General features: G+C 43.9%; 1 protein-coding gene across 2 annotated transcripts in view; it reads right to left on the reverse strand.

The window, feature by feature from the left end:
- The window catches only part of ANTXR2 (ANTXR cell adhesion molecule 2), a 437,579-nt gene that overhangs the window by 292,671 nt on the left and 120,401 nt on the right, over positions 1 to 24,507 (reverse strand). For both annotated transcript variants that reach the window (XM_030190557.1, XM_030190556.1), the window contains exon 8: positions 15,563 to 15,623. In XM_030190557.1, coding sequence (XP_030046417.1) covers positions 15,563 to 15,623 — 61 coding nt within the window. The remainder of the gene's footprint in view (positions 1 to 15,562; positions 15,624 to 24,507) is intronic.

Here is a 24,507-nt window from a genome sequence, read left to right on the forward strand (position 1 = left end):
TGCAGAGTGTCACCGAAAATCCAGACAGATCAGGTAGCACCAGGGTAGAGTTTCCAGTTATCTGATTAGCAGCAGCCATATTTAATCTGCTTGATTGGGAAACCACCTGGATACAATCAGTGCATTTTTTTCTAGCAAAAAAGGTGCCGGTACTCAAATGCTAGGCCACCCTTCAGGGGTGAGGTGATCACTGAGGAACCCACCCCACAATAGCCAGGCCCCCTGCAACCAGTCACAGAATCTATGACAAGGCAGAACTGGTGTGTAGAGCCTGAGCTCTTTCACTAAAACTTGGGGTCTATGGGTCAATTTTAGTAGACAATAGAAAAGGTGCCGGTACTCAGCACCCCCAAGTACCCCCTCAAAAAAAGCCCTGGATACAATTAGGGCAACTGTCATAACTTTTTTAAGGGTAGGTATCTCAGTGCCTGGTCTGAATATTGCTGCTGTCTGGATAAATGCAAGTGAGCAGCCTATACCCAGATATATAGCAAAATGCCACGGCCAGCATTTTAAAGTGATACCAACAGTGGAGATCAAATATCAAGGGGGAAAGGTTTAGAGGGGAAGTTATCAATGTCATGTACTGTTAAGACATGCTATTTTACTGTTAATCCAGGTTATTATAACTATGGCTCATTGTTTAAAATGGTACCTGTGCCAAAATAGCACAGTTAATGGTAAAATAACACGTCTTAATGGTAGCCCACGTTGATAACTACCCCCTAAATTAACGTGCCCATTTAGCTCTGCTATTACTCTGTTAAAAGCAAGGTTAGTTATTTTTAATTCCAGTCCACATATGGATTAACACATTTTAGATTTAAAAAATTAACAAAATCATATTATATTAAACATTTACAAAAGTTCAGTGGTAAGTCTGAATGCTCATTACACCTTATTTGTTTTCCCTTCCCTGGCTCCTCAATGAATGTTGAGCCAAATTCAAGACTCTGGTGTTGCTCCACAAAGCACTCGTCAAATGGAGACAGGGAGGGGGAATTTTAGAAACATTTTTCTACGTGTAAAACCTGCTTTGATAAAATAGTGCAACAACCCATGGATCTAAAACATTGGCACATGGAAGAGGTGCTCCTGCTTTTACGTGACCTGGGTTTGGTCTGGGTGAAGCAGAGCACAGCTGGAGATGTGATGTATATATAGGGGTTGATGTTCAAAGCTATTTAATCTGCCAGAAATGGCCCTTGGCTGGTTAAGTTGCTTGTGCAGGGCTATCCACTGATATTCAGCAGCAGTTAACCAATTGGTATCGTTCAATATCACATTTTGTAGCGGTCTATGGGCACAGTTGGCACTTATGCAGTTAAGTGCCTATATTCATTACATTACATTACATTACAAAAGGGCTTATAAACCGTCAACTCTCAGACTAGGATTCAAGGCAGGATACAAAACATAAAAAATTGATACAATCATAGGAATTACAAAATCAATCAAAAATTGACTAAAAACATATAAATCATTAATTACATTGATGTAAATAAGTGACTAAATTAAGCAGCAATATTGGACCGCATAAAAGTCAGTCCTATCGTCATGCAGTGTCGCTTAGGCAGTCAAGTGCTGAATATCGCACTGAACCATATAAAAGATAGCTGGCCCAGCGGCACTGAATATCTGGGGTTAACAGCAGCAGTGGCTAAGAAACCTCTCACCGCTGCTGGCTGAATGTCATCCCCACAGGTTATATGAACTACACGGGAACACATGCAGAGTACAGGCACACCTTCACATCCTTTTCATATCAGGTGGAAATTTCTGCTTAGGCATTTGGGTGCTCTTGAGGTCGATTCTTCTGGGTGCTTATTTTATAAAGGCACATAAACATGGACTTCTCACCAAGTGTTCTGGTATGAAATTGCCCCCCCCCCCCCCCCCCCCCCCCCCCCCCCCCCGGTAAAGTAGAGATAAGTCAGTGCTCTATCTTACGGAATATGGACGGGAATTGTATGTATGGCGCCTTAAAAATTGGTGAAGTAAAACCATGCAATTAGTGCACCCTATATAGAATTTTGGGGTATGCTGCTAATTATGCTTCATCTGGAAACTGATATTTTAAAATTTCACCAAAGACATTCTTTCTAGGGCAGATCTGCAAAACTAACTTGGTTATTTTACGATGCTCTTCAAAGCAATTGTCTTTTAATGTTTGTGCATATTTTCTCTGAGCCACCTACAATTTCATGACAGGTGGACTACAAATTAGAATAAATAAATAAATGACATAAATTAGCAAACAGGAGACTGGGATTCAGTTCCAAACTCTAGCACCTGCTCCTGGAGCTGCCTGGGGCACAGACTGGGGCTAAAGAGAAAATCATAGCCCCTGAGGGGATAATATGCCGCTAGAATATTTACACTACGGGGAACAAAATGGACACAGTGGCTGGATCAGTAGGCCTCTGTCTCCAACTCATCTGCTTTCACTTTTAACCCAGCACCTGCAAGGTCGTTAGCATTCCTTTTGGAAGGAAGCCTCCCTCTTTTTAGGCCAAAAGTGTACCACTTTTCCACATTCTCTGTTCCAAAACCTCCTATTGCATTGCAGTACAAAATAAGGACATGGCATTCCCTCTAGTTTCTTCCTTAACACCTACAGCCTACTCTGAGGAATGGTGGTGGGCAGAAACCTTGCTACTGCTTATTCCATGGCAAGCTTGAAAAGGTTGGGGCTGTCTATTCTGTGTGTCTATACAGCACTATGAACACTGACACCTGGTAGCATTAGGGAAAGGATGACAAATATAACAAGAATCCAAAAAACCGCATCATGGAAAAGAATTCTGGAGGAAGCCACATTCCGTTCGCTACTGCAGTGTGACGGGACTTCTCAGTGGCCACCGGCAGCTTGAATACATATGGTTCATTTATGCAGACCATGAGGGAAATTTTATAAACAGTCACCTAGCCTGAGAGGTCAACAAGATGCCTATCCGCAGCCTATTTTATAAGGACACAGGTTCCTGTGTGTCTTTATAAAATACTCAGACAAATCCTGCAGAAATGGCAGGTAGAATCCATGTACACTTGTATCTGCTTGGGAGCAGTATACATTTACATGTGTGCAATATACCCGTTTGCATGTACTGTACAGAGTATGCATGTAAATGGTGCCTCCGCCCACATGCCACAGAGCACTCCATCAAATGTGTGCCTCAAGTGTTTTGCCATCATGTATATTTTTACAAATAGGGCAATTTTATGAAAGGCGCTATTACTACTACTACTACTTGACATTTCTAAAGCGCTACTAGGGTTACGCTGCACTGTACAATTTAACATAGAAGGACAGTCCCTGCTCAAAGGAGCTTACAATCTAAAGGCGCTATTGGCTTAGGTGTCGGAATGGGGGGAGCCACAGGTGCCATGGCACCCCCAAACCTTTTCCTCCTTCTTCTCTCGCCACAAGGTATTTACTCCCTTACTTCACTATCCCAGGGCAATGACTCTATGTACTGCCTAAGAGGCATTGAGCATCTGTGTATGATCAAGGCTGGCTGGCTTCTGTCCCCTCTGAAACAGGATGTTAAGAGGAGACAAGAGCTAGCAAGTCTTGAGCATGCATAGCTGAGCAAGGCCACACAGCGGTCTCATGTTGACAGGCAGAAGATAGAGTCATCACCCCAGGATAACAAGATAAGGAAGTAAATACCTTGTGGCAGCTGGACAGCCAATAGAGAAGGAGAGGTATGCTGAAGATGGGAAGGGGGAGGGGAAGGGAAGGGGGGAATGCTAGACACCATGAGCAGGAGGAGGAAAGAAGAAGAGAACCTCAGATATGCTGAAAAGGGGAAGGAGAAGGGGGAGGATGCTGGACACTATGGGTGGAGGAGATGGAAGATGAGGAATGGTAGGGAAGAGAGAGATGCTGGTTACCATGGAGGGGAACTGAAAGACAGAAATACTGGACACCATGGGGAACTGAGAGGGATGGAGGGAAAGAGATGCCGAAATCCATGAAGGGGACTATGAATGGTAGGAAAGGATTGAGGAGGGGTTGGGAGCAGAGCTGGGGGTGGGATTGGGGGTGGAGCTGGGGGCACAGTTTGAGCATCCCTAAACAAAAAGGCTTTCCGTTGCCCCTGACTATAGGCATGTGTATTGGCATATACACACAAAAATGACTTACTTTATTGATTGATTGATTGGGATTTATTGACTATCTTTATGAGCAGTTTTACCCAAGGTGGTGAGAAAATGACCCTCTATGTGGGTTAAATCATTGAAAAGTGAGCATATGAATTGTGCTTGCTTCTGAGACCTTCCTGACCTGCCCTCCAATAGAGTCTCTTTCACATGCACAAAGAGCTTGGGATAATTTGTAAAGGGGATTTTTCCATGAGTATGTGGTCTTCTGAAAATTTCCACCATGGAGCTGATTTCATAACAGGTCGACCATTTGAGAAGTCCATAAAAGTGTATTTTTTATAAAAGCAAATCATCCAGTAGCAAAAAGTTTATATATATATATATATATATATATATATATATATATATATATATATATATATATATATATATATATATATATATATCAGGGTTTCAATGAACAAACAATAAACCAGTCCTTCACCTGAAATTACCAATTAAATCTGTAGTGACTTCCTCAGTAGAACCTCAGCTGTGCTACTCAAGGTGTAAATCTCGAAGGTCAAAAACTGTACACCTGGAGTAGCATGGCTAAAGTTCTGCTGAAGAAGTCACTACAGATTTGATTGATAATATCAGATGACAGACTGGTTTTTGTTTTTTGTTTTTTATAAAAGCATAACAGGTATTCTAATGGGGCAATTCTACAAGTGGAAACCTCCATTTAGGCACCAGAAGATGCGGTGAGAGACTGTGCTATAACGGCAGCTGGCCGCCTAGGTTCTGTTACAGAATATTAACGCAACTCTGGGAACTGAGGTGCATAGTCTACTATCTTTAGGTACCCAGGTTCATAAGGCAATAAGAGATTCTTTTCAGTTACTAAAGAAATTAAGAACTATTCGGAAATTTTTTAATCTGTCTGTTTTTAGACTGTTGCCTTAGGTTTTGATATTGTCAAAACCAGTGGCGTAGCTACTTGGGGCCACAGGGGCTTGGGCCCCCATAGATTTGGCCCTGGACCCCCCCTGCCGATGACCCTCTCGACCCCCCTTCCCGCCACCAACCCGCCTCCACCGTCACCTACCTTTGCTGGCGGGGGACCCCAACCCCCACCAGCCAAGGTCCTCTTCTTCTGGTGCAAGGCTTCGTTCTGTTTCTGATGGCGGGAGGGGGGGTCGAGAGGGTCGTCGGCAGGGGGGGGTCAAAGTTGTTGGTGGTGGTGGTGGCGGCGGTGGGGGTCAGCAGCGCCAAGGGGGGCTAAAATTTGCCCCCTCACCTCGGGCTATGGACCCCACTCCCACCAAAATCTGGCTACGCCCCTGGTCGAAACTGGACTATTGCAACTCTGTTTATATTGGTTGCACAAAGTTGCTGAAGTCTAAATTACAGCGAGTATGGAATGCAGCGGCAAGAACTATTTTGTAGCGGACAAATATGATATCATATTACTCCTTTGTTATTCCATCTGCATTGGCTACCATTAGAAGCAAGATTTCGATTTAAGGTATCAGCTTTGACCTATCAAGCACCTTATAGATATACCCCTGCTTATTTAGGCGTTCATCTTGCTTTTTAAAATGATTTTATTTCTAGATCTACTAGAAATCAATTTTTATTAAAGTTTCTCTCATTTCGCCATGTAAAGGCAAAGAGGATTTTTCAATCCATTTTTCCGTATCAGGCTGCACAGTTTTGAAATTCTCTTTCTTCTTTTCTCTTAAGAATTTGTGGTTATCTTCAGTTTAGTAAAGCCCTTAAGACATTTCTTTTTAAGATATGTTATTAATTTGTGGTAACTAAGTTTTTTTGGCAAGTATTGTATAATCTCGTTTAAACATTGCAATTCCTGATGTTTGTTCAGTTTTTGTCTGTTATTACCCGCAGTGAACTTTGTGGTGTTGTGTGGGTTATAAGACAATAGTAACAATAATAATAATATTGGCATGCCGAACATTTTTTTTTTAATTTCTAGTCCGCCTACAACTACTGTAGGTGGATCACAAATCAACATACATAATAAAAAAACAAAAAGTCAATGACAGGGAACTAGAGTATACAGTATTCAAAAGGTAGCAGACAAGATCAGTCCCAGACATGTTCAAACAAATATGTCTTCAGCAACTTACTGAAATGAGCCCTACTATTACACAGTCTCAAGTAGCCTGGTAAATTGTTCCAGATTTGCGGACCCACTATTCAGAATGCAGTGTTCCTTGTATTGGCATAGACCACCGTTTGCAATTTATCATTCATCAAAAACTTCACATGTTCAGACCGCAAAGATTGAGCGGATCAATATTCCTGAATTACATGCCCACTATCACACCAGCCCTAGAGCTGGCATAGCTGCAGGCTCTAAATGCAGCAGGGATGTCCGCAACTTACCATATTCTGTAAGTTACAAGCATAAGTGGCAGCTCTGCCTATGTCCCGCCCATGCGTACGCCCCCTTGAATTTACGCACTGTTACAGAAAAGCACTTAGATAACATAATGGGCCCGATATTCAGACCACAGGAGGGAGTCCGGCTAAATCCTACAGTCAAAAGTCAGCCTGGATATTCAATGCTGGGCCTTTTCTAGTGATCGGCATTGAATGTCCAGGCATTTTGGGGCCAATTTAAATTTAACCTGCCAAACTGATATCAGCGTTGGCCAATTAAGTTTAAACCAGCCAAAAATATTCCTGCTATTTCGGCGGCCTGATTTGGCTGCCAAACTTAGCTGGTGATGCACTAAAATCGTCGGATAGCCGATTATATCATGCGATATAACCAGCTATGCGCTAACCAGGAATATTCAGTAAGAGGCAGCCGGTTATCTCCCGCTGAATAACGGCAGATAGCCGGTTAAGTACCATTTAACCAGCCAGATGCCATTCATGGCTGGTTAAATGGTTTTGAATATTGGCTGGTAAGTGTTTATCAGTATATTTTATAAATTACATACATACATCACAGCTCCATCCAAACTCTACCCAGCGATGCCTAAACATAAAAGTAGAAACACACTTTCCATGTGCGCACAGCTTGAAATCGATCTACGACAGAACGAACTTCCGTATATTACTGAAGACCTATCTCTTTAATAAAGCATACCACAAAGATCAACCAATGTGAATATGCACAACTCGCCCATCTATATTCAGAACTGTTTCTTAATATCTGCTGTATACTATTACTTTGTTTTATTATCATCATGCTGACCAAGATCCTGCAATACTAAATGTTTATTTACTAACATTTTTCCACTACTCATGATGTATTGTAAGCCACTTTAAGCCTGCAAAGAGGTGGGATAAGGTGGGATACAAATGCAACAAATAATAATATATATGTATGCGGTCAAGCAATTTTATAACACCTGTAAAAGCCAGGTTTTTAAAGGTGGAAAAAGCTTTAAAAATTGCCACCCGCATGTCTTGGGCCACAAGGAGCATTGGAGTAAACAGATGAAAGTATTGGAGGCAGCGCAAAACAGCTCTATGCTGAGTACAGGATGGAACAAAAGAGAGAAAGGAACTGCACATTAACCACTCGTTCTATACACTTGTGTGCACAATTTGACACTTAGTGCATACAGTTGCACGCACGAGTTATAGAATAGTGCCAGATACACACCTCAAGTGTGGCGGGTGGGGGGGATGGGCCTGGGTCCGCCTGCCTGGGGTGCACTGCACCCGCTGACGGCTGCTCCGGGGACCTGCGTGCTGCTGTGATGGAGCTGGGTATGACATCTGAGGCTGGCATACAGGCTGGCAAAGAAAAGTTTTTGGGGTTCTTTTTTTTGGTGGGGGGGGGTTGGTGACCACTGGGGGAGTCAGGGGAGGTCATCCCCGGTTTCCTCCGGTGGTCATCTGGGCAGTTGGGGCGCTTTTGGGGGACTTGTTCGTGAGAAGAAAGGGTCCAGAGGGGGTGGCACGGGTTCTCGCTTCTGCCGCCCTTCTTTTTTCCATTGTCGGCTGAGGGCGCCCATCTCTCCTCGGCCGATGGACATGCCCCAGTCCCGCCTTCACCATGCCTCTGACGCGCCCCCGTCGGCTTTGTCCGTTCCCGCGACGGACTGCAGTTGGAGGCGCCCGGGGTTGGCTTTCGATTGTACCGATTTGGGCGCCCCCGGGAGAGGGGCGCCCATCTCCCGATTTGGGTCGGAATATGGGCGCCCTTCTCTTTTGAAAATGAGCTGGATAGTGTACCTCCAAATAGAGCACCATACCCATGTGAAGTCACAAACAAACCAATGATTTAATTTACATGGAAGCCTTGTCACAAAAATGTAATAGTGTTTACTCTGGAGCAAAGAATTTTGACCGAGTGACCCCACTCCTGATTCAACATCACTATTCAGTTCACGATCCAGTTTAAGATCTTGATTTTGACACATAAATTTTTTTTTGCTCCTATCTGTCTTCTTTCTTTACACCATATCATCCAGTATGCTCTTTGCAATCTGTCTTTAAAGCCATTTATTCATTCCTTCCATGTACTGCAACTGAGAGAGTAAAAACTGTACAACAGGCGTGGACGCTGTTCAAAAATACCATCCTGGAGGCCCAGGCCATACATATTCCGCAAATTAGAAAAGAAAGACGGAAGTCCAAAAGACACCCGGCCTGGTTGAAAAGTGAGGTGAAGGAAGCTATTAGGGCTAAAAGAAACGCCTTCAGAAAATGGAAGAAGGAACCGTTCTGAAAATAACAAGAAACAGCATAAGGAGTGTCAAAACAAATGCAAGGCGCAGATTAAGAAGGCCAAGAGGGAGTATGAAAAAAAGATAGCATTAGAGGCAAAAAAACATAGTAAAATTTTTTTTCGGTATATTAAAAGCAGGAAGCCGGCAAAAGAATCGGTTGGGCCGCTGGATGACCGAGGGGTAAAAGGGGCAATCAAGGAAGACAAAGACGTAGCGGAGAGACTGAATGAATTCTTTGCTTCGGTCTTCACCGAGGAAGATTTGGGTGGGATACCGGTGTCGGAAATGGTATTTCAAGCGGACGAGTCGGAGAAACTTACTGACTTCACGGTAAACCTGGAGGACGTAATGGGGCATTTCGGCAAACTGAAGAGTAGCAAATCTCCTGGACCGGATGGTATTCATCCTAGAGTACTGATAGAACTGAAAAACGAGCTTGCGGAGCTACTGCTAGTGATATGCAACTTATCCTTAAAATCGAGCGTGGTACCGGAAGATTGGAGGGTGGCCAATGTAACGCCCATTTTTTAAAAAGGCTCCAGAGGAGATCCGGGAAATTATAGACCAGTGAGTCTGACGTCGGTGCCTGGGAAAATGGTAGAGGCTATTATTAAAAACAAAATTACAGAGCACATCCGAGGACATGGATTACTGAGACCAAGTCAGCATGGCTTTTGTGTGGGGAAATCTTGCCTGACCAATTTACTTCAATTCTTTGAAGGAGTGAACAAACATGTGGACAAAGGGGAGCCGGTTGATATTGTGTATCTGGATTTTCAAAAGGCGTTTGACAAGGTACCTCATGAAAAGCTACAGAGGAAATTGGAGGGTCATGGGATAGGAGGAAATGTCCTATTGTGGATTAAAAACTGGTTGAAGGATAGGAAACAGAGAGTGGGGTTAAATGGGCAGTATTCACAATGGAGAAGGGTAGTTAGTGGGGTTCCTCAGGGGTCCGTGCTAGGACCGCTGCTTTTTAATATATTTATAAATGATTTAGAGATGGGAGTAACTAGCGAGGTAATTAAATTTGCTGATGACACAAAGTTATTCAAAGTCGTTAAATCGCGACAGGATTGTGAAAAATTACAAGAGGACCTTACGAGACTGGGAGACTGGGCGGCTAAATGGCAGATGATGTTTAATGTGAGCAAGTGCAAGGTGATGCATGTGGGAAAAAAGAACCCGAATTATAGCTACGTCATGCAAGGTTCCACGTTAGGAGTTACGGACCAAGAAAGGGATCTGGGTGTCGTCGTCGATAACACACTGAAACCTTCTGCTCAGTGTGCTGCTGCTAAGAAAGCGAATAGAATGTTGGGTATTATTAGGAAAGGTATGGAAAACAGGTGTGAGGATGTTATAATGCCGTTGTATCGCTCCATGGTGCGACCGCACCTTGAGTATTGTGTTCAATTCTGGTCGCCGCATCTCAAGAAAGATATAGTAGAATTGGAAAAGGTGCAGCGAAGGGCGACTAAAATGATAGCGGGGATGGGACGACTTCCCTATGAAGAAAGACTAAGGAGGCTAGGGCTATACAGCTTGGAGAAGAGACGGCTGAGGGGAGACATGATAGAGGTATATAAAATAATGAGTGGAGTGGAACAGGTGGATGTGAAGCGTCTGTTCACGCTTTCCAAAAATACTAGGACTAGGGGACATGCGATGAAACTACAGTGTAGTAAATTTAAAACAAATCGGAGAAAATTTTTCTTCACCCAACGTGTAATTAAACTCTGGAATTCGTTGCCGGAGAAAGTGGTGAAGGCGGTTAGCTTAGCAGAGTTTAAAAAGGGGTTGGACGGTTTCCTAAAGGACAAGTCCATAAACCGCTACTAAACGGACTTGGAAAAATCCAAAATTCCAGGAATAACATGTACAGAATGTTTGTACGTTTGGGAAGCTTGCCAGGTGCCCTTGGCCTGGATTGGCCGCTGTCGTGGACAGGATGCTGGGCTCGATGGACCCTTGGTCTTTTCCCAGTATGGCATTACTTATGTACTTATGTAACTTAATTGTTAAATTAGCTGCTAATTGGCATTAACAATCAATTACTGGCTATATTTGGCATTAATTGCCACTAATTTGTAGTTATACACACATCTGCCTTTAGCTGGTATTCTACAAATTCAGTGCAGAAAATTCACAGCGCTTAACTGCAAGGGGAGGTGTCTACCTGGGAGAGTCCGCAGGATGCCTAGCACTTATGTGCACAGGTTAGAGAATACTAGCAGTTAGGTGTGAGCATTTGTATCAGCTGCTGAGCTAGTGGAAGTCAGGGCCGCCGAGAGACTGGGCCAGGCCTGGGACAAGGGGGCATGGAAATGGGAGGGTCATGGGCGTTTGGGAATGGACCGGGGGGTATGGTTTTAAGTGACAAGTGTAATTATAGAATATGGGTGCTCTGTGCGTAAATTTTCTTTGGTGCTAATAGCAGCACCTAAATCTACACGTGACCTTTCCGCTTAAGCGTCATTCTATAAACTGTGCCAAACATTAGGCACAGCTTATATAATACTGCTTAAGCGGGGTTCAGCGCCAATTTTTTATGTGCCATTTATAGAATTCACCCCTCTCCCCCGGATTCTATATAGAACGCTTAGAGATCTGTATTGAAATCCAAGCATATTCTGTAACAATGCGCGTAACTTAATAACACTTAACAATCAATAGTGAACACTAATTGGCAATAATTAGAATTTACAAACACACCTCCCTAAGCGTATTCTGTAAAGCATTGCGCCTAAATTTTAATGTGCACAGGCAAAAAATGGGTGTGGTTATGGGTGGGATAATGGGCATTTCAAAATTTACACCTGTTATTAATAGAATATGACCCTGAGCACCTAAATCTTCGCGCTGGGATTTATGACACATTCTCGTTGGTGTAAATGGAGGCGTGCAGTTTTAGGCACTAGGATATCAACTAAGCTTGTTCTATATACTGTGCCTAAATCTAGGTGCCACTTATAGAATATGCTTAGGCGGAAATGTTTTCTGAGCAGATGTTCTAGGCGCCATATATAGAATCTGGCCCTATGTGCGTATCTCTGGAACAGAGGCGCATGTGCACATATATACCCTCTGGTCACATAACCACATTGAGATTATTTAAAAAGTTAACACTGAACTTAAGATGTATTAAAGCGCCGCTGGAGTTTTTTATGCTCATGATTGCATCTAATGATTATGTGTATTGTGACAAAGCTGGCACTCGGGGCCAAACAGAGAAGCAGCTAATCCCTGAACTACGGTTCCCAGAAGCCCTTGCAAGCAGGAAAGAGGAGGGTAGCTCCAAAAGGGTGGAACGGATTTCCAACTCCAGCAGGGGGAGCAGTGGCTTTGTGCTAGGGGAGCCAGTTACTCCCTTCCCCACTAGAGGAAGAAGGGGAGGTGAAGCTCAGTCCCTTAGCTGCATCGTCGGTATATAATTCCCTCCAGCTGTGAGAGGGAGAGAGATTTCTGGGTGGCTCCCAGCCACCAGGAGAGAGAGGAAACTGATTGAGAGAGAAGCTGCCATGGAGTAGGTGGAGGACGGAAAGGGCCTGCCACTGGAGCTTCCCTGTGGGGGGGGGGGGGGGGGAGAGTAAGCTGCCATGGAGTGTGAGAATGTAAATGTAGCCCTGTCCAGCACATGAAGGCAGTGTGAGAGGCCACAGGGGTGTGGTGCTGTGAGATAGGAGGACAGCTGCCAGCCCTGTTTGCTACAGGGTCCTCCTGGGTGCTGTGAAGAGGACAGGGGCATTAAGTAGTGGTTTCCTTTGAAGAGACTGTTTGTGAAAGGGTTGAATTATTGGGATGCATAGAACAGCAGGCTGAACTTTGATGGAGCCCTTCTGAGGGAGAGGGGAGGTAGTGCAAAGGAAGTGGGCCTGAACTGTTAAGGAACTGAATGTTGGCTGGAGTTTGGAACCCGGCCTGAACCCTGTTTGTGAACTGCATTTCAATTTTGAGAGTTGAACTGAATTGAGAATAAAGCACTTTGGTCTTAAGTCCATATGGCAGTCTGGTTCTTTGCTGGAAACCTGTGAGCCTAACAGGGCTGCCGGCCCCAAACCAGAGTGGAGGAAGCGGACCCCTTTACAGTATAGAAGGTATATATGGGCATATATATGTCCATATATACCCATACACATAACCACACTGTTCTAGAATGACCCCCAAGGTGATGCGATAAAGAAAGCATTTGGGCATGCAGGGGGAACACTTGTTTCATTTGTGTTTCAATCATTTTGGTTTCATTTTAAGTAGAGTAGTGTGGTAGCCGTGTTAGTCCACTCTTAAGGTTATCAATAGAAATCAAACAAAATAAAACATGGAAAAGAAAATAAGATGATAACTTTTTTATTGGACATAACTTAATACATTTCTTGATTAGCTTTCGAAGGTTGCCCTTCTTCGTCAGATCGGAAATAAGCAAATGTGCTAGCTGACAGTGTATATAAGTGAAAACATTCAAGCATTACTATGACAGTCTGACAGGGTGGGAGGATGGGGGTGGGTCGGAGGTATGCATGGGGACATCAAAGCATATCATTGATATTCTAACAGGATGGGTGTGGATAGGTGAGGGGTGGGGTGATCAACAGAGACATACAGCTTTATGGTTTATAATGGGCTAGGAACCCCAGATCCTTGTTAAGTCCTTTCTGTTGGGTGTTAAAAAAAAACTAAAAATATTCAATCATTCTGACTTCAAAGGTCTTACGTTCTTGTATGGTTTTAAAGTTACCTTTCAGGATTCTCACTGTGAAGTCACTGGTACAGTGTCCTGGTCCTGTAAAATGTTGACCAACAGGCGTGGGAACCCTACTGGCACCAGTATTGTTCATGTGATGTCTATGTAAATTGAATCTTGTCTTAAGCATCTGGCCTGTTTCTCCAACATAGCATCCTTCCTTACATTTTTTACACTGAATGATATATACCACATTGGAAGATGAGCACGTGAAAGATCCCTTTATGTTGAATATCTTTCCTTTGTGGGTGACTGTGGGGTCCTGTGAAATATTTTGGCATAGTTTGCAACTGGATAAATTACAGGGAAGTGTGCCCTTCTGTTCCTTTTCAGTCTGTGATGGAAGTTTACTTCTGATTAGCTTGTGTTTTAAGTTGGGTGGTTGTCGGAAGGCCAGTACTGGTGGGGATGGGAATATCTCTTTCAGTAATTCATCCTCCTGGAGTATAGGTTGTAGATCTCTTATGATTTTCCTCAGTTTTTCCAGCTCTGGATTGTATGTCACTACAAGGGGAATTCTGTCTGTGGATTTTTTCTCCTTGTACTGTAGCAGATTCTCCCTGGGTGTTTTGAGGAAGGAGGCAATATTCTTGGAGATTATTTTGGGGTTGTAGCCTTTCTGTTTGAAGGATGCACTCAGGCTTTTAAGGTGTCTGTCTCTGTCCCCTGGGTCAGAGCAGATACGGTGGTATCTTGTGGCTTGGCTGTAAATGATGGATCTTTTTGTATGTGAAGGATGGAAGCTGGAGTTGTGGAGGTAGCTGCATCTGTCTGTGGGTTTCTTGTATATAGATGTTTGTATACAGCCATCACTGATTGAGACCGTGGTGTCCAACAAATTGACTTTTTCTGGGGAGTAGTCAATTTTGAATCTGATTGTAGGATGGTATGTATTGAAGGCAGAATAAAATTGTTTCAGAGTTTCTTCACCTTCCGTCCAAATCATAAAAATGTCATCGATGTACCGGTAGTATTTTAGAGGTTTGGTCTGGTGTGTATTCAGAAATGTCTCTTCCAGCTCAGCCATAAAAAGGTTGGCATATTGGAGTGCTGTCCTGGTGCCCATCGCAGTGCCCATTATTTGCAGATAGATATCATTGTTAAAGCGGAAGTAGTTGTGAGTTAAAATAAATTTGATTAATTTTGTAATAGTTTCTGGTTACCCACAAAGGAAAGATATCAACATAAAGGGATCTTTCACGTGCTCATCTTCCAATGTGGTATATATCATTCAGTGTAAAAAATGTAAGGAAGGATGCTATATTGGAGAAACAGGCCAGATGCTTAAGACAAGATTCAATTTACATAGACATCACATGAACAATACTGGTGCCAGTAGGGTTCCCACGCCTGTTGGTCAACATTTTACAGGACCAGGACACTGTACCAGTGACTTCACAGTGAGAATCCTGAAAGGTAACTTTAAAACCATACAAGAACGTAAGACCTTTGAAGTCAGAATGATTGAATATTTTTAGTTTTTTTTTAACACCCAACAGAAAGGACTTAACAAGGATCTGGGGTTCCTAGCCCATTATAAACCATAAAGCTGTATTTCTCTGTTGATCACCCCACCCCTCAATTATCCACACCCATCCTGTTAGAATATCAATGATATGCTTTGATGTCCCCATGCATACCTCCGACCCACCCCCATCCTCCCACCCTGTCAGACTGTCATAGTAATGCTTGAATGTTTTCACTTATATATACTGTCAGCTAGCACATTTGCTTATTTCCGATCTGACGAAGAAGGGCAACCTTCGAAAGCTAATCAAGAAATGTATTAAGTTATGTCCAATAAAAAAGGTATCATCTTATTTTCTTTTCCATGTTTTATTTTGTTTGGTTTCATTTTAGAATGCACAACTTTGTGCTGGACCGTTAGTACATGGTAAACAAAAAGCAAGCGTGACCAAAATGCATATGCACATCCCTAGACAGCGTAGCTCTCCACAGCTATTCCCACAGGTGACCACAAGAAAGACAACACCGACTGCTGAGGTCACTAACTTACCTCCCACACACACACTTGACGGGTCCACGTATAAGATTTCCGTGCACGACTGCTTTAAAATCTGTTTGAAGAAAACAGATGGAAAGTGGAAACAGCATAAATAAATTCTGTCACAAAATCAAATGATTTATTTTACATAGTTATTAACCACCTTTATGAAGAGATTCATCAAAGGCGGTGCACAGCAGGTACAACTTGATATAAAACTTACAATTATCCTGCTTATTTTCGAAGGAGAAGGGCGGCCATCTTCTGACACAAATGGGGAGATGGCCGGCCTTCTCCTAAAGCCGGCCAAATCGGTATAATCAAAAGCCAATTTTGGCCGGCTTCAACTGCTTTCCGTCACAGGGACGGCCAAAGTTCAAGGGGGCATATCGGCAGGGTAGCGAAGGCTGATAATGGAAAAAAGAAGACCGGCCCTGACGAGCATTTGACCGGCTTTACTTGGTCTCTTTTGTTCATGACAAAGCCTTGAAAAGGTGCCCAAACTGACCAGATGACCACCGGAGGGAATCGGGGATCATCTCCCCCTACTCCCCCAGTGCTCACCAACCCCCTCCCACCCAAAAAAAAAAATTAAAAACATTTTTTACCAGCCTCTATGCCAGCCTCAAATGTCATACCCAGCTCCATCACAGCCTGGAGCAGTTTTTAGTGGGTGCAGTGCACTTCAGGCAGGCGGACCCAGGCCCATCCCCCTCTACCTGTTACACTTGTGGTGGTAAATGGGAGCCCTCCAAAACCCACCACAAACCCACTGTACTCACATCTAGGTGCCCCCCTTCATCCCTAAGGGCTATGGTAGTGGTGTACAGTTGTGGGGAATGGGTCTTGGGGGGGGGGTTGGGGGGGCTCAGCACCCAAGGTAAGGGAGCTATGCAACTGGGATCATTTTGTGAAGTCCACTGCAGTGCCTCCTAGGGTGCCCGGTTGGTGTCCTGGCATGTGAGGGGGACCAGTGCACTACAAATGCTGGCTCCTCCCATGACCAAATGGCTTGGATTTGGCTGGGTTTGAGATGGCCGCCATTAGTTTCCATTATTGGCGAAAACCAATGGCGGCCATCTCTAACACAGGCGATCCCTAAGGGTGGCCCAAATGTTGAGATTTGGCCGGCCCTGACCATATTATCGAAACGAAAGATGGCCGGCCATCTTGTTTCGATAATACAGTCGGGTACGCTGCTTAACAGGGCCGTCATTAGAGATGGCCGCCCTTATAGATGGCCGGCCCCGTTCGATTATGCCCCTCCATGTTAATAATATAATCAATAGTAAATATAAACCAAATATAAACATAAATACAATCAATACAACAGGCACATTGAATCCTACTAATAGGAACAACATGATACAGTTTCAGAAATATACACATTAAAACAGCACATAGGACAATCATATAACAGAAATATGATAAATGTCATCGGAATACAAATGATACCACAATAGGCAGCATGGATTAACATTCATATAACACAGATATGATACTCATGATGTCACAAATGAAACACTTTAATAGGCACACAATAGAATTTAATATTCAAATAATGATGCTAATTTTTATTTATTACATTTGTACCCTATGCTTTCCCACTCATGGCAGGCTCAATGTGGCTTAAATATTATATACAGGTACTTATTTGTACCTGGGGCAATGGAGGGTTAAGTGACTTGCCCAGAGTCACAAGGAGCTGCTTGTGCCTGCAGAGGGAATTGAACCCACTTCCCCAGAATCAAAGTCCACCACTCTAACCACTAGGCCACTCCATGTTGTTTCTACAATACAATGAAACATCTTACTAGGTATACGAGAGGCAAGTACAGTTGAGATATCTAGACAGCACAAACTAAAGGCAAAATGTATGTAGAGACATGAGGAACTAGCGTAAGTTACAAGATGTGCACCAAGCTAGTCCAGTCACCACAAGTATTAAAGGCTTGGGAGAAGAGACAGGCTTTCACCTGCTTTCTGAAGTAGAAGTAGTCTCGAGTTAGACGTAGCCCCTCTGGGACTAAGTTCCAGAGTGTAGGGGCTACTCCTGAGAGGGGGTATCACATCGTGCAATTTCTTTTTACGAGACAGTAATGATCCTTGAGAGGACCTTAGAGGCCTCAAGGTGTGTAGAGGAGTGGCCTAGTGGTTAGAGCACTGGTCTTGACTTCCAGAGGTGCCTGTTTCAAATCCCACTGATGCTCCTTGTGATCTTGGGCAAGTTACTTAACCCTCCATTGCCTCAGGTACATACTTAGATTGTGAGCCCTCCAGGGTCTGGGAATTACCCAGTGTACCTGAATGTAACCCACCTTATAAGCTTATTCTTAAGGTACTCTGGCTCATTGTGTCTGAGGACCTTGAAAATTAAAGATAGATTATGTTTAGAAGCACCGGTGAGAAAAAAAAATAATCGGCAAATAAGAAATATAATAAAGAAGCAGGCAGTCGTCATTATCATCTCTAGCACACAGTGAAATCTGATCCAAGTCCTGTAAAGCAATGGTGCTCACCTGAAACAGGTGTTTTCCACATACAGCAGGACTGATCAGAAACTCAGTTCCTCCTACACCCCGAGTTATCTCACCAGCTGCTCTATGAACCAGCTAAGGAGACCACTCGCATACACAGTCCCTCCTACATCCCCAAGAGCTGTCTCACTGCACTCTGAACCAACCGAGGAGCTGAAGAGACCACTAGCATAGAGTTCCTTACTTCCCTGTGAGCTGTCTCACTGACTGAGCTTTGAACCAACCAAGCAGCTGAGGAGACCACCAGCACTAGCATACAGAATCCCTCCTACTTCCCTAAGAACTGTCTCACTGACTGAACTTTGAACCAACCGAGGAGTTGAGAAGACTGCAAGCATACACAGTCCATCCCCCACTTCCCCAAGAGCTGTCTCACTGCCTGACTGAGCTCTGAACCAACTAAGAAGCTGAGGAGGGCACATGCTCAGAACATGAGTTCTGAGCTCTGTGAGAGCAATCCTGCTCTGACACTGTCAGATAACATTACTCACTTGGGTGCCTGATTGACGACTGGAAAAAAATATTCTATTACTGCCCTACACTGTCACTGATGTTTTCACAAGGCCTGTTCTGTCTTGCTCATCTCTTTAAAATATGCCTAATTAGAAAGCAACAAATAAATCATGCTTTAGTTGCATTATTTACAAAGAACCATACAGTAATGAAAGTAGCAGTCCCAAAGTGACGCCAATAAAAGATCAAACGTTATCACAGAGGGAGGTGTAGCCCAGAAAGCAGGGGAAAGGATAACATGCCACAAGTCAGAGAAAGTGTGGCAGAGGCCAGGAGAGGGAGAAGATTAGGAGATCTGAGAAAAGCTGGAGATTGGAGCCAACAGGAAATTGGGGGAGGAGTGGGGGAGTCTGGCTCCACCACTGGAGCACAAGGAGTAAAACAGCAGCACATCTGGGACAAGGTGCAAGAAGAAACAACGCTGTCCAAACATGCTGGAATTGTCATTGGAGAGGGTGCATTGAAACATAACCACAGACAAAGAAATGAGAGCTTAGAGATGCAGGTCTCACGCCAGCCCTCAGGATCCCTCCAGGCACTGTTTAAATATGTTTCATACACACTTATTGTGAACATGCCAAAATTCAAAGTGCCTGAGCAGGCTTCAGAAACCCCGGTTTAGAAGGCAGAAAAGGCAAGAATTCGAATTTGAGGAAACTGGATATCATACGAAGAGAATGTTGTGATACATAATGCAGGGAGCATGAGTGATGATGCACTGAACTGTGGCATCAGGAATACATTCAGGAAAACATAGCTAGAATGGGGAAGACCAGTAGTTAAGCCTGGTGAGGAGCCATACGTGATCTAAGGTCTCAGCAAAGTCCCAATAAAAGAAATAACAAGTTTATTTTTTTGGCTCATTAGCTGCTTTACATAATTGCCAAAAACATATCACAGAATATATACCATAAAATTACAAAATTATTTTTTTTTAAACACGTTGATCAAAAACATCACTAACAAAGTGTTCTCCTTATGCATAGCTATAACTGCTTGGAGGCCCATAATGGAATGATTACACTGGGCAAGGAAATAAAGATTAGGAAAGTTCACATGAATGAGATTTGCTAGAATGTAAAACTATACAAAACAAAAAAATAACACTAGTATACGGCTAGACCGCTACGATGTAAATGTTTGGAAGGGAATCCCTCAGAAACCTATCGGACCAAAAAATAGTCCTAGGTTAACGGCAGGTATATTTTCCTGTCGATGAGTCTCTATCATGTTCTGAAGAAAGTAATCTGGAAAAGCAAACAGCTCGAAAAATTAGAGTCTATCGGCAACACGAGTCTCTGAGGAAGTCACGAAATGGTGCAACGGTGGCGCCGTTGGACCAGAAGTTAAGTGTTGCTCTGATATATTTTCGGGCGCTTTCATTTAAAAGTTATGTAAAAGTTTTTGGATTCAAGTCACATAAAACATTGTGTAAATCACAGTATTGAGCACTAAAAATATAAAAAAGGAAGGTTTATATGAATTCCTATGAGAGAGACTCATCGACAGGAAAATATACCTGCTGTTAACCTAGGACTATTTTTTGGTCCGATAGGTTTCTGAGGGATTCCCTTCCAAACATTAAGTACATTGTAGTGGTCTAGCCGTATACTAGTGTTATTTTTTTGTTTTGTATAGTTTTACCTTATTGCAACACTAGTCCTGCTGTATTGATTTGATTTAGCATTTCCTAGAATGTCCCCACCAATAGTCCAGCAAGTATATACTAACATCTAAGAAACTTGTGCACAATCACATGGAGGTAAAAACCTCAGCAAACCCAGACCACATTCCGACTAGGTCTGTAACGAGCTTAGATGCAATCATGGGCATAAAAAACTCCAGTGGCACTTTAATACATCTTAAGTTCAATGTTAACTTTTTAAAAAATTTCAAGTAATGAAAAAACACTTAACTTATACAAAAGTGCCCATCTTCATAGCAGCATTATAAACGCAGGATCCACCAAGTAATTTCACCAGCCAGAAGAGGATTAAGAAGTCCCCATGACAGGAAGGGCAGAAGGAGATGGTCCCCAACCCCCATCAGCTGAAAACTTTGTCCAACGCTGGTCTCCAGCGGCGCCGCATTGCCTGCCCTGCTCTCTCTTCCGCTCACGTCCAGCGTGCTTCTTTTAGTGAAACTGAAATTTCACTAAAAGGAGCGCGCCCGACGTGAGGGGAAGAGAGAGCAGGGCAGGCAATGCGGCAGCGCTGCCGCAGACCAGCATAGGAAGAAGTCTTCAGCTGGCGGGGGTTGGGGACCCTGCCAGCCAACCAGAGGCCCACAGCAAATTTGGGAGGGCCCAGGCCCCCATGGCCCCACCTAGCTATGCCACTACAGATCTAAATTAAACAGACACCAGCCGAAATTCAGACCGCAGGAGTTTGCCGGGCTGCCTCCCCCGTTCGGAGCTGAGCCCGGATATTCAATGCCAGGTTGTTTCCGGTCACCAGTATTGAATTTACAGTTTATTTTTTGGCAACCCAATTCAGCCGCCAAACTTAGCCAGCAATGCACTGAACATTTGCAGATAGCTGGCTATGTCATGCAATATAGCTGGTTATCCGTAACCCTTAGATTATAAATATCATGCCTAGTGTTCCGGGCTGAAATCCAAGCGTATTCTATAACAACGCATGTAACTTAATTGGCTTAACAAGCTAATCAGTGTTGATAACAGCTCTTAACGAGCAATAATGAGCACTAATTGGCAATATTTAGAATTTACACGCACAACTCGATAAGTGTATTCTGTAACACACTGCGCCTAAATTCTAACGCGCAGCCAAAAAGGGGCATGGTTATGGGTGGGAAATAGGCATTTTGTGGGTGTTCCAAAATTTACAAAAACAGTTATAGGATATGCCCCTGTGCACCTATATCTACGCGCCAGCATTTACGCCACATTTCCCTTGGTGTATATGGATGCATGTAGTTTTAAGGATGTTATATCAATTAAGAGTATTCTACATACCGCACCTAAATATAGGCTTACAGAATATGCCTAGGCAGAAATGTATTCCATGCGGCAGTGGTGTTCCATGGTCAGCTGCCACCTGGGGCAGATTGCCGCTGCACAACCCCCCCCCCCCCCCCTCCCGATGCAACCCCACCCCCCAGGAGGCGCATCACCTCCAACCCCCATCTCAGTACATTGCTCTTACCTCCTGGGAGTGCTGGGAGCAGCCACGGCGCCGTTGGCTCCACCAGTTCCCTGCCTTGGAACAGGAAGTAACATCAGAGGAAGAAGTGAACAGGCGGAGCCAACAGCCACACGGCTGCTCCCTGCACCTCCCTGCAGCGTGCACCACACCGCCCCGCCCTTGGTACACCACTGCCGTGCAGAGTTTTTAGCTACCATATATAGAATCTGTCTCTAAGCACTGACTGGGAATATTTAACAGGAGATAACCGGCTCTCACCCACTGAATATTGGCAGATAGCTGGCTAAGCCGGTCCTGACCAGTTAAATAGTCTTTCTACTTTTTAAAAGAGTAAAAGGATCAATTTACATTTACCTGTTCTATACCACCAAGTATTTTGTAGATCTCTATTATATCCCCCCTCAGCCATCACTTTTCCAAGCTGAAGAGTAAGATCTCAGCATTTGAATCCAAAGGTGCAAGTTGATTGGTTATGAGCCACAGATGGGGTGGTTCCAAGCAACCTCTGGTGTAGGGTTTCTTGTATATAGATGTTTGTATACAGCCATCACTGATTGAGACTGTGGTGTCCAAAAAATTGACTTTTTCTGGGGAGTAGTCAATTTTGAATCTGAATGTAGGATGGTATGTATTGAAGGAATAGTAAAATTGTTTCAGAGTTTCTTCCCCCTCTGTCCAAATCATAAAAAATGTCATTGATGTACCGGTAGTATTTTAGAGGTTTGGTCTGGTATGTATTCAGAAATGTCTCTTCCAGCTCAGCCATAAAAAGGTTGGCATATTGGAGTGCTGTCCTGGTGCCCATTGCAGTGCCCATTATTTGTAGATCGATATCATTCTTAAAGCGGAAGTAGCTGTCTTCAAGAATAGGCTTAAAGCCCACCTCTTTGCTACTGCTTTTTGACTCCTAACCATGACTCTCTTACTCAACACCCTCACTTATCACCCCTACCACTGCAATTTCCCCACCCCTAGCTGTCTGTTCGTCTGTCCAATTTAGATTGTAAGCTCTGTTGAGCAGGGACTGTCATGTTAATTTGTACAGCGCTGCGTAAGTCTAGTAGCGCTATAGAAATGTTTAATAGTAATAGTAGTAGTACTGAAGAGTCCTAACCCAGTGGTTCCCAAACCTGGTCCTGCAGCCACTCCAGCCAGTCAGCTTTTCAGGATATCCACAATAAAGATTCATGAGAGAGATTTGCATGCAGTGGAGGCAGTGAATGCAAATCTCTGCCATGAATATTCAATGTGGATATCCTGAAAACCTGACTGACGGTTGCTTCCAGGACCAGATTTGAGAACCACTGTCCTAACCAGGGGCGTAGCCAGATAGCCAATTTTGGGTGGGCCTGAGTCCAAAGTGGGTGGGCCCTGGCCCACCCAGGCCCACCTGTGGCTTCGCCACTGTTTTAAACGTTTCCTTATATGGAGGAGTTCCAGACCCTTTATCATTTTGGTCACCCTTCTTTGAACCTTTTCTAATTCTGATATATATTTTTAAAGGGAAAGGGGGAAATGAGACTTGATATACCACCTTTCTGTGGGGTTTTTTTGCAACTACATTCAAAGCGGTTTACATAGTATATACAAGTATTTATTTGTACCTGGGGCAATAGAGGGTTAAGTGACTTGCCCAGCGTTGCAAGGAGCTGCAGTTGTAATTGAAGCCAGTTCCACAGGATCAAAGTCCGCTGCACTAACCAGTCGGCTTAGAGTGGAGGACTGGCCTAGTGGTTAGAGCACCAGTCTTGCAATCTAGAGGTGGCCAATTCAAATCCCACTGCTGCTCCTTGTGATCTTGGGCAAGTCCCTTAACCCTCCATTGCCTCAGGTACAAACTTAGATTGTGAGCTCTCCTGGGAAGAGAAATATCCAGTGTACCTGACTGTAACTCACCATGAGCAAAATCTAAATAAATAGGCTACTGTGACCAGAACTGCACACTAAGGATCAATACAAAGGCATTATAACATTCTTCGTCTTATTTTCTATCCCTTTCCTAATAATTCCTAGCATCCTGTCTGCTACTGGAACTCTACATATGGCAGGAAACCACAATGCAAAAGTACTTCCTGTAGCTTAAACCCATGCCTTATTCTTAAAAGCAATTTCCTATGCATCTGGGTAAAGCGAGACCCATCTGGATACATATGTGCAAACTCTTACTGACAGAATGTTCTTGTTTTTCTATTACAAATAAGATCTAAAAATCAATTCATTGCCAACTCTGGACCCCTTTTACCAAGCTGCGGCAAAAGGGGGCCTATGCTGGCATCGGCGTGTGTTTTTCACGTGCGCCGAGGACCCCTTTTTCCCCAGAGGGTAAAAGGGAAGTCTCTCTTTCCTGCAGGAAATGGCCATGCAGCCATTTCGGGGGGGGGGGGGGAGCCCTTTCCGTCACCCATTGAGGTGGCAGTAAAGGCTCCTGCGCTAACCCGGAGGTAACCGGGCAGCGTGCAGCACTACCCAATTACCGCCAGGTACACTCCAGCACTACAAAAACAAATATATTTTTGTAGCGCCGGATATGTCTGCGCGCTACAGGTGGGAAGTACTGCCAGGCTGCTGCAGTAGCTCGGCGGTACTTCCTGTTTAGTGAACGGTAAGCGTGTTGAGCTTACCACCGTTTAGTAAAAGGGGCCCTCTCTGATTCAGGTATCTTTGGCTAAAGGCAGTAAAAGAAAACATGTTAATCTTTTGGATTGCAACATTACTCAAATTGTCATTAACCCCCATCACT

This window comes from Microcaecilia unicolor, chromosome 2, assembly GCF_901765095.1.
Source record: "Microcaecilia unicolor chromosome 2, aMicUni1.1, whole genome shotgun sequence".
NCBI classification, from domain to species: Eukaryota; Metazoa; Chordata; class Amphibia; order Gymnophiona; family Siphonopidae; genus Microcaecilia; species Microcaecilia unicolor.